Source organism: Leopardus geoffroyi, chromosome E1 (assembly GCF_018350155.1).
Source record: "Leopardus geoffroyi isolate Oge1 chromosome E1, O.geoffroyi_Oge1_pat1.0, whole genome shotgun sequence".
Taxonomy (NCBI): Eukaryota; Metazoa; Chordata; class Mammalia; order Carnivora; family Felidae; genus Leopardus; species Leopardus geoffroyi.
The window spans coordinates 8,955,171-8,965,060 of record NC_059330.1 but is presented as its reverse complement, the minus strand read 5'-3'; the positions used below and the strand labels follow the sequence as shown (position 1 = coordinate 8,965,060).

The 9,890-nt window shown below is 49.5% G+C and overlaps 1 protein-coding gene across 3 annotated transcripts in view; it reads left to right on the top strand.

Moving 5' to 3' along the window:
- Positions 1-1,790: 1,790 nt before the first annotated feature.
- FBXW10B (F-box and WD repeat domain containing 10B) overlaps positions 1,791-9,890 on the top strand; it is a 33,913-nt gene continuing 25,813 nt past the window's right edge. Inside the window, exons 1-6 of one of the 3 annotated variants that reach the window (XM_045487441.1) lie at positions 1,791-2,785; positions 5,005-5,178; positions 5,706-5,903; positions 6,002-6,129; positions 6,905-7,027; positions 9,475-9,584. In XM_045487441.1, the coding sequence (XP_045343397.1) occupies positions 2,281-2,785; positions 5,005-5,178; positions 5,706-5,903; positions 6,002-6,129; positions 6,905-7,027; positions 9,475-9,584 (1,238 nt within the window). In that variant the 5' untranslated portion in view covers positions 1,791-2,280. The remainder of the gene's footprint in view (positions 2,786-5,004; positions 5,179-5,705; positions 5,904-6,001; positions 6,130-6,904; positions 7,028-9,474; positions 9,585-9,890) is intronic. The other 2 variants (XM_045487439.1, XM_045487440.1) reach the window with 2 other exon arrangements.

The window sequence follows — 9,890 nt, the reverse complement described above, 5'->3', positions numbered from 1 at the left end:
ATAAAACCTCAGTCATGAGACCCTTCAGATGTATATCGGGGGGCCATAAGCTTGGAGTATGATTGCCAGCATGTATCTTGGGGGAGCTGAGATAAAGGAAGTAGACTTACAGGATCCTCGAGGTTGGGGTAAGTTAAGCTAAGATTCCCTTTTGCCCCTAGCAAAGCGTCATCATCCAGGAAGCTGAGCTCCTAGAGGCAGGTCACTCTGTTTCAAGGACTTCTCAATGGACTGTAGGCAGCAAGGAAATTTAATTTTTCATTTGCCTTAGTTGCCCACGTTGCCGTGGCAAGCACTTGAGCCCCTTTGTTCTTGGGTGGTCAGGTTTGTCCGAGGAATATCACACACATTCCACCTGGAGGGGGTGGGGGTGGGGGTGCCAGCCTGTATTTTGCCCTCAGCTTGCCCCACGCCCCCTCATCATCAATGTATGCACATACACACGTATAAACATAGTAGCTGGCATTGTTTGCTTGGCTGCCCAGAACAGTGGTCCCAATGACGACCATGATGATGACAGCAGTAGGACAATAGTTAGCATTTACTGAGGGTGACCTATGTAACAGGCGATCATCTAAGTGCTTTGCCTATAGTATCTCGTTTAATCCTCAAAAAACCATTCTGGGTGGTAAGAACTATCATCCTCTTTGTTTTACAGATGAGGAAACTGAGGCGTAGGGGATTAAGCAATGTGCATGCGTATCCAGAGCTAGTAAGCAGCTCTGACCCAGACCCAGGAGTCTGACCCCAGACCCCTCACTCTTCACCACTCAGCTGTTCTGTTGGCTGGGATGCAAGGGGGGAGGTACTCAAATTGGAGGGCTGAAAGCTAGCAGCGGAAGGAGGGGAGAAGGGACAAAAGTGGGGAAGGAATGAGTTTTGTTTTGCAGAACCGACAGTTTCTGCCAAGGAGCTGCTCAGCCAGCTGTTTCTCGCCTGATAGTCCCTTGCTAGGTATTTTACCTGATAGCCCTTACGTGAGCCCGTTTGGAGCTAAGGATCTGCACAAAAGTCCCCCTCTGTCCCCCCCAAGTTGTTCTGAAGTTACCTTTAGCTCGTTCTACTACCAAGATCTCCTGCGGGTGGAATTTTCTGCCATTTTTTGAACATGATGTATGCGCTGGCATGTGGACACGCTAGGCATGAGCAATTGAACCGAAACGCCTAAGTGATGGAATGTGTATAAATCCTTAATGCATATGCAAGCTCCTTGCCCCGCCCCCTAACACACAATAAAAGCTTCCCTTCCTAACCCCAGGGAGACACAGTCCTCTGAGAGCTATCTCCCTGTCTCCTTACTTGTAACAACTCATCAAAAGTTCTCGGCTTTCAAACACCTCTTGGGTTGTGTTCAATTTCATGCAACCCAAGCGGGGACCCCCTTGAGTTCAGTCATAGTGCTGCCTCCCAGACACGTGTGTGTGCATGTGATTGAGGTTAACTGAAACTTTTCTGCTAAGGAGTGCTTCTCTGCCCAGGTTTCTGGTTAGCATTCTGAAGCAGTCAAACAAGTTTCTTTTAAACATTTGTGTTTTCAGTTAGATGCTGAGTTTAGGAAATGAAGGCAGGGATGCCTGGGTGGCTCAGTCGGTTGAGCATCTGACTCGATTTTGGCTCAGGTCATGATCCCAGGGTCATGGATTCGAGCCTCATGTCAGGCTCTGTGCTGAGTGTGGGGCACGCTTGAGATTCTCTCTCTCTCTCTCTCTCTGTGCCCCTCTCCCCACCCCCTCTCTAAAATTAAAAGAGAAGAAAAGAAAATGAATATAAACATATTCAGGATCATTGCGATAGCCAGCTTATAACCAAACAGCTGTAAACGTTAAGTTTACATCCAATTTCACATCCACGAATATTTGTAAGTCGTTACTAATAATATCCATTGGAGCTCAACACCAGGCTCCACAGTATATATTTTCTCCTTTAAGAAGGACCCATATGTTGCTTAAATTTGACCAACACAGATTCTTGTGGTTCTAGAAATGAGATGACCAGCTCTTTCAGAATATACAGCAACTGCCTCCACCTAAGCAGTGCCCGGTTTAGGAGATTTACGGTAAAGCCATGTTTCCTAGGAGGTCAGTACAAAAAGCCAGGCTTCTACGGCAGTTTCAAGGAGACGTAAGCTTTCCATCCGACGCAGCGTTTTACCTTTTTCTCTGGGAAATGTTTATACTAGAAAAGGCTCAACTGGGATATTCATCAGCTGCTTCCTGCTCCTGTGGTGTTTGGTGGGGCTGATAACGGACAGGGGTAAAATGCGCTGGGCATCTCAGGATCATGGAAAACCTGGGACTGAGGCTCAGGAATGCCCCCCATTTTCGCTGTGAGAAGGGAAACAGCGCTGTCCCCGTGTGCCAGAAGTGTGAAACATGTGTCCTCACCTGGAATATCTTCTCTACCAAACAGTGGTTCCAGAGGATTGGCGAGATACCCCAAAGGAGGTTTCTGGTCAGCATCCTGGAGCAGTTGGATAGCTTGTATTTGTTACACTATTTCCAGAACATCCTTCAGGCCACGCAGGGGAAGGATTTCACCTACAGCCGGTCCCGGATCAACCTCAGCAAGAAGGAGGGGAAAATCGGCAGGTCTTCCTTGAACCAGATGTTGGATAAAACAGTCGAACAGAAGATGAGGGAGATTTTGTACTGGTTCGGGAACAGCACCCACTGGACGAAGGCAAATTACACGCTCTTGCTGTTCCAGATGTGTGACCCCAAGTTACTGCTCACTGCTGCCGATGTCATCAGAGTCCTGTTCCTGAGAGAGCAGAGCAATGTCGCAGGTAAACAAGGCCACAGGGGGAGGGCAGAGGGCCCCCAAAGGTAAGGAAGCCAGACGTCAGGAGCCTGTAAAGGAACCAGACGTGTGGACAGGCTTAGGTAGACAAGCTTAAGGTTTTCCAGAACGCAGGACAGAGCTCCTTGTCCTGACAGGCGGTCCTGTTTGCCAAAGGAGAAATTGCAGGATGTGACTTCCTTCTAGAAAAGCATGAAATGCAAATGCTTTTTATGGAAGTACAGAACTTTTTTTTTTTATGTTTTATTTATTTTTGAGAGAGAGAGAGAGAGAGAGAGAGAGAGAGCACGTGCACAGGAGGGACAGAGAGAGGGAGACACAGAGTCCGAAGCAGACTCCAGGCTCCGAGCTGTCAGCACAGAGCCCGACGCGGGGCTCGAACTCACGGACCGTGAGAGCGTGACCTGAGCTGAAGTCAGATGCCTAACCGACTGACCACCCAGGTGCCCCAGGAAGTACCGAACTTTTAACTGTCCGGCATTTGGAAGGGATTTAGGCCCAGTTATGGCTGGCCCGTGCCTCTAATACTCATTGCTGGTGTGGCTCCTGCATTAGTGGGTTTGGGATTAGATGGGGGTTGGGAGGGATGTAAGGGGGAAGCTTCTGAATTGTTCTGCCCTTCAGTCTGCACTGCACAGAAACCAGGCCAAGAGGTCACAATGTAGGGCTCGTTCCCATTCATTCTGCCATATTGCTTGCGCCTGCATAAAATCCAACCTGAAGTGGTGTCTATTCAAGCCTGCAGGTAGCAAGAGGGTCAAACAAGGGTAGGGCAGGCGTTCTCAAACCTTACCTTGCATCTGAATCCCTGGGAAGGCTTTTGAAAACACAGAGGACCGGGACCCTCTCCCAGAGGTCCCGACTCCGCAGGTCTGTGGCAGCCGTGAGATCCTGCATGTCTAAGTTCCTAGCTGCTGCTGCTGGTGGTGGTCTGGGGTCCTCACCTTGAGAGCCATTGGTCTAGGGTGTTGGTGAGAAGGTCTTGGAAATGTTTGGCCAGCTGGATCAGGAAAGCAAAAGAAGCCAGAAAAGAGGCAAGGGATTAGACAGGGGTCCATCACCGGTTCCGTGGGGGGTTGGGGGTTGGAGAAGACCCGGGAGGAGGGATCAGATGATCAGAGGGAGGAGTGTCAGAGGGAGGAGCCTCAGCGGCTCGGCGGCTCAGTGTCTGAGCCCACGAAGGTGGGGAATTCCTAAATGTCCATGAGGCCTGTTCTGTGGTCATATTTGTAGACGATTCGCATCCAAAAGAGTTTCAAAGCTAGATGACCCAGGGGACAGTTAGATTCCCATACATGGCACTGGGTTTCTTCGGCGTGTTAGGGAACTAACACTCAGGGAATCTGAGTGACACAGCCTAGGTGACAAGTAAAGGGACTTGAAAACCAGGCCTCCCTGACTGAACGTGTCCCATCTCGAGGTGCTCCTGCCAGGAGCCAGCAGACTCCAGAAGGCCTGGCTTGTACACACACACACACACACACACGCACACGCACACACACGTACACACACGTATGCACGCGCATGCACACGCGGGGCTCGAACCCGCGAAACCGTGAGATCACGACCTCAGCCGAAACCCAGAGTCAGACGCTTAACCGACTGAGCCACCTAGGTGACCCAGAAATTAAATTTTCTTAAAAAAATTTTTTTAATGTTTATTTATTTTTGAGAGAGAGAGAGAGAGAGTGGGCAGGGGCAGAGAGAGAGGGAGACACAGAATCCAAAGCAGGCTCCAGGCTCTGAGCTGTCAGTACAGAGCCTGACGCGGGGCTCGAACTCATGAACTGCAAGATCATGACGTGAGCCAAAGTTGGACGCTCAACCAGTTGAGCCACCCAGGCGCTCCCAGAAGTTAAATTTTCTAATTTGGCTCAAGGGCAGTTCTTGCTGAAGAAAATTAAGTAAGTGCTGCAGGAAAAAGTTGTCTGACTTCAAGCTTCTGCCCACAGCTCTCTCTCCTTTATGTGGGGCTCTGATACATTGTGCATTGTGCATTGTGGGTCGGCAAAATCCAACAAGGAGCTTCCTGCAATATTTGCATAGCAACTCGGGGGCTCCCCCGGATAAAACTGGACATAACCGGCTTGGTCCATTTTGTGTGGATTGAAAAGAGGGCAGTAGAAAGAAAACTGTTTTCCTCCACCTCCTTTCCTCCACACATCCCACTAAGGAGCACCCTTGTCTCGGCCTTTTGGTTTTCAGGGCTCAGTCAGTCCGCCAGTGATGTGTTTGTCTTCCCCGAGAAAGACCACCACCAGTCTGAGACCTCGCAGGTCTGCCGGGCAGCCGGAACCAAGAACACATCCTTCCCTTTGTCCAGATCTCCAGGGAAAGAAGGGTTGCTTGAAAATATGGGGGGCGGACCATCTGACACTGGTAAGTCAGCCCGTAGCAGGAAAGCCAATAGGTATGAGACTGGGAAGTCCCCCGTTTATTTATTTTTGAGAAAGAGAGGGAGAGAGAGAGAGGGCAGGGGCAGAGAGAGAGGGAGACACAGAATCATAAGCAGGCTCCAGGCTCTGAGCTGTCAGCACGGAGCCCGACGTGGGGCTCGAACCCACAAACCGCGAGATCGTGACCCGAGTTGAAGTCCGACTGAGCCACCCAGACACCCCTCTTAGGGTAATTTAAAGGAAGTGCCAGACACAATGCCATTTCACCTGAATCGGGCAGAGTTTGATACACTATAGGCCTCTCCTTGAACTGGGAAGGCGTGCAAAGCCCTTGTGTGTTTGGTTTGGGAAGTCTTGTTTCCGTTTTGGCAGAAGAAATGACAAAAATCCAGTAGTCTAAGGGTAGACCATGATGAGCTCTATTTCTGGGGAGAGGGCTTGGGGAGGGCATCTCTTGGCCTGAATTAGAGACAACCCCACCCTGCACCGTTCTCTGGCTTTCCTCCAAAGGACAATGGAAGAGTTCTCTCCAGTGTATTTCTGAGATGAACCGGCTGTTTTCCAGAAAAGCAGGCAGGTCCAAGGCAGAGAGCGCCCCCTCCGATCTGTTGGTTGACTTGGATGTGGTCCGAGACCTGTCTTCTGGGGCCAGAAAATATCGAGACTTCATCCGTCACCTGCCCATCCACCTCTCCAAGTATATTCTAAGTATGCTGGGGCGAATTGGGGGATTTCTCAAGACACTCTTCATCATGGCTCTGATGGGAGGTTCCCGGGACCATCATCTTTTTTTTTTTTTTTTCCAGGTATGCTGGATAAAAACAGCCTGAACAGGTGTGCCTTTGTGAGCCAGCACTGGGCTGCGCTGGCCCAACAGGTCAAGAAGGATCTTTCCATGCATACTTTCATTCAGAACCAGATCGCCTTCTTGCAGGTACTTCCTGGCCGCGAGGGGTTGATCTGGAAACCAGCCTCATTTCCACGTTGAGGTTGGCCTGACAGCGCACCTTTCCGATCTCTTCGGTGGACCCTTAGCTGGCCTCCTGCTCCCCATTAGGCTTTAGCCGTAACTTCCTGTTTGTCCAGACCCGTTAATCACCACCCGCATTGTCTGTGCATCTAGCAGGGACGACATGTGTAGTAAACCTCTCAGGAAGAGAGAGGCAGAGTCTTTCTGAAACGTCACAGAGCAGGGCATTTTGTACCCCCCCCCCCCCCCCCCCCCGAGATCTATCTTGTGGCATGTGCAATAAGAAAGCCATGAGTATGTTTCTGGAACAGTCTCATATGACGCACAGATGTTTCAGAGACCAATAAGTATGTGTTTAGGTTAAAATGCAACTCTTCCGGGTAGTATCCGTCTTCGGAATTTTTTATCGCTGTTTCCTGCCCGAAGCCTTACCGCAAATCATGGACTCTTGGTAGCTTGAGTTTTTCCCAGCAGGGATCCATAGCAGAAGACGAGAAGAGTCAGGCATTGGGAGGCAGGCCATACCTCTGGGAAGCTGAGACCCGCTCACCATTTCTTGCTGGTCTGGCTCTGGCTGTTTGGTATTCAGGATCCACTTTAAGCCAATCTGCACATGCTACCCGCCTCACCGGCCAGGCCTCCGCCAGAGTTTACCCATCTTTCAGATCTTGCCAAGCACCCCTCTTGGAGAGGAAGGACCAAGAATAGTAGCCATTTTCCATTATCCTTTTTCCCTCAGGGGTCCTACACAGGGGGAATCGAACCTAATTACGCCAACAAGCTTCTTATCCCAGTTCCTAAGATGACAGATGATGGGAAACGCATGCGTGCGAAAAATCAGAAATGGAAACTGAGAATGAAGGTGGGTTGTGGTGGCATCTGGGGTCCAGACTCGGCCCTCCTGTGAGGGGTACAGGAAATGGGACCATACAGGATCTATAGCACGTGGATATAGGATATGGGAGGTGACATTCCCTAAGGGAGACCGGAGTCGTGTGCTGTGTGTCCTTAAGCAAGCGACTTCCTCTCCTTCAGCCTTAAATTCCTCAGCTGTTAAATGTGTGGATGGATTTGCTTGTCCTCTCAGGGTTCTTCGTTTACTTCCAACCCCACGGCCAGACCATAGCTTCTCATAAGGAAACCGTGTAGTATGAATTTCAAAAGAAGTTAGAAATCTGAATTATCATGGGACAGCTCTTGTTTTTCTTAAAGGCATGGGCCAAAGAAGACAGACACTTTTTGTGGACTTAATTTGACCTGCATTTTTTTTTTTTTAAATCTTTGAGTTGGCCCATTCACTCATTTTATACATTTTTTTTTTTAAACATTTATTTATGTTTTGAGAGACATAGAGAGACAGAGCACAAGTTGGGGAGGGGCAGAGAGAGAAGGAGACACACAATCCGAAGCAGGCTCCGGGCTCCAAGCTGTCAGCACAGAGCCCGACATGGGGCTCAAACTCACGAACCGTGAGATCATGACCTGAGCCAAGTTGGACGCTTAACTGACTGAGCCACCCAGGCGCCCCTGTTTTAGGAATGTTATAATTTAAGAAAAGAGAGAGAAACAGGTAAAGTACTGTGGTCAACAGAAGAAAGCATGCGAAGTAGCAAGACAAGGCAGCGAAGTGTCTCCAAGGGAAAGGTAGAGGGGAGTGCCTCCGAGGGATGGTGATTGCCATGGGTACTGAGCTTGAACGGGGCGCCAAGAATGGTGTGCCCAGGGCTTTGTACACGTCATTCACTTGATCTTCACGGTAGATCGAGTGGATATCATTGCTCCCAACTTACTGATGTGGAAACGAAGGCTGTGATGTTAGAAAAGTCACCTGAGTTCTCATAGCTGGTTGGTGGTAGAGCTAGGATTTGAACTGGGTCTTTTTCCTCCAATGACTCCACCATGCAGCTCTGAAAACTTAGTTGATGAACGAGAGCCAAGGAATTCCAGCCCAAGTCACGAGAAGTCAAGGACGTCTTGATTAGTTCAAGGCAGGATATCAGAGCTGCTTGGACACTGGAGGGGAGGCAGGTTGACAGATTCTGGGGAGAGACTTCTAGGTGGACGTCGTTATTTGGTTAAAGATCAAGAGGGAGATTGAGCTGGGAAAAGCGGGCATCCCAAGGAGGAGTCTACAGGTATGGAGAAGAAGGCTAAGTAGGAAGAGAGATGTTCCCAGGGGGGACTCCCAGATGGGAACATGATGTTGTGGTCTTTTTTGCTTTCATGATAAACTCACCCTGTTTTTTGGGTTTCCTGCTGGCATGGTTGTCATTTCCTTCTAGAAATGGCTGGAAAGAGGAGTGAGAGTCCAGTTGAGTCATCTGTGCCAGAACTTAGCATGTCTGGCATGCCACAGTGGTCCAGAAAGTGTATGTTGGAGGGAGGGAGGCACAGAGAAGAAGGAAGGAAGGAAGGAAGGAAGGAAGGAAGGAAGGAAGGAGGGAGGGAAGGAAGGAAGGAAGGAAGGAAGGAAGGAAGGAAGGAAAGAAGGAAGGAGGGAAGGAAGGAAGGAAGGAAGGAAAGAAGGAAGGAAGGAAGGAGGGAGGGAGGGAAGGAAGGAAGGAAGGAGGGAAGGAAGGAGGGAGGGAGGGAGGGAAGGAAGGAGGGAGGGAGGGAGGGAAGGAAGGAAGGAAGGAGGGAAGGAAGGAGGGAAGGAAGGAAGGAACTATTAGAAAGGGAAGGGAAATACCCTTGTTGAGACTTGATACAATTGATTTCCTCTCTCTGAGGCTCAGATATATCTCATCTGTAAAATGACGAGAATACTTTGTGGGGCAAATGATGTACTTTACGAAGCAGCTGTAAGGAGAAATGAAGGTTGCATATACGTGCAGACTTTGAGGCACAAATGCACGGAGAGTGTAGCTGTGATTTTGCCTACGGCTTGAGTTCCCATGAGTACGCTTTGTAGAGTCAGGTATACGTAATATAAACACGAAGCCTGGACTTCTGCAAAACAGTCGAAGGGCACCTGTGACTCGATTTTGTGAACGTACCCTCCGTGAGCTCATTTTTGGAAAAGTTGCGCCATCGGCGATATCGAGAGTTCACGGAAGGAACCAGAACACACAGAAGATACAAAGTGATGCAGGATGAGTCAGGACCCTTGACTCACCATTTTCTAACTCGCGGATGACTCTAGTGTCTGTTCATTGACCTCTCCCTACCAGCACGTAGTGGCAGCCACAGCCCAAAGAGGCAGAGTCCTTGGGCCCTTATGTCCTGGCCAGGGAAGACCTCAGGGGGTGCATATTTGGGGCCCCGGGTAAAGTTGCCACTGTGCTTTGACTCCAAGTGTTCCCTCGTTAGAATGACTACAACCTGTGGACCGCATACCAGAACCAGGAAACTCAGCAGGTCCAGATGGAGGAGAGAAATGTCTTCTGTGGGACTTATAATATCCGCATTCTCTCTGACACGTAGGTACTGGGGTCGGAATCCGGGTCTTCAGGGACCCTTGAATTAGCCACCTTAGGATTCCCATGACCCGGTTCACTTGGAAAAGGCAATCCTTCCTGACCTCAAGCTCCAGCTCCCAACTAAAATAAGATCCCCTTCGGAAACCAGGTGCTGGATTTTTGGACCATTCTCGGCAGTGGGTGGAGGGCACTTTCCCATTATAATTTTGGGTACACCAGTCAACCATCCTTTGCACAAGTCATGTGCATGAAATTACCGTGTTTTTTTTTTTAAATTTTTTTGTTGTTTTATTCTAGTTTTTAGAA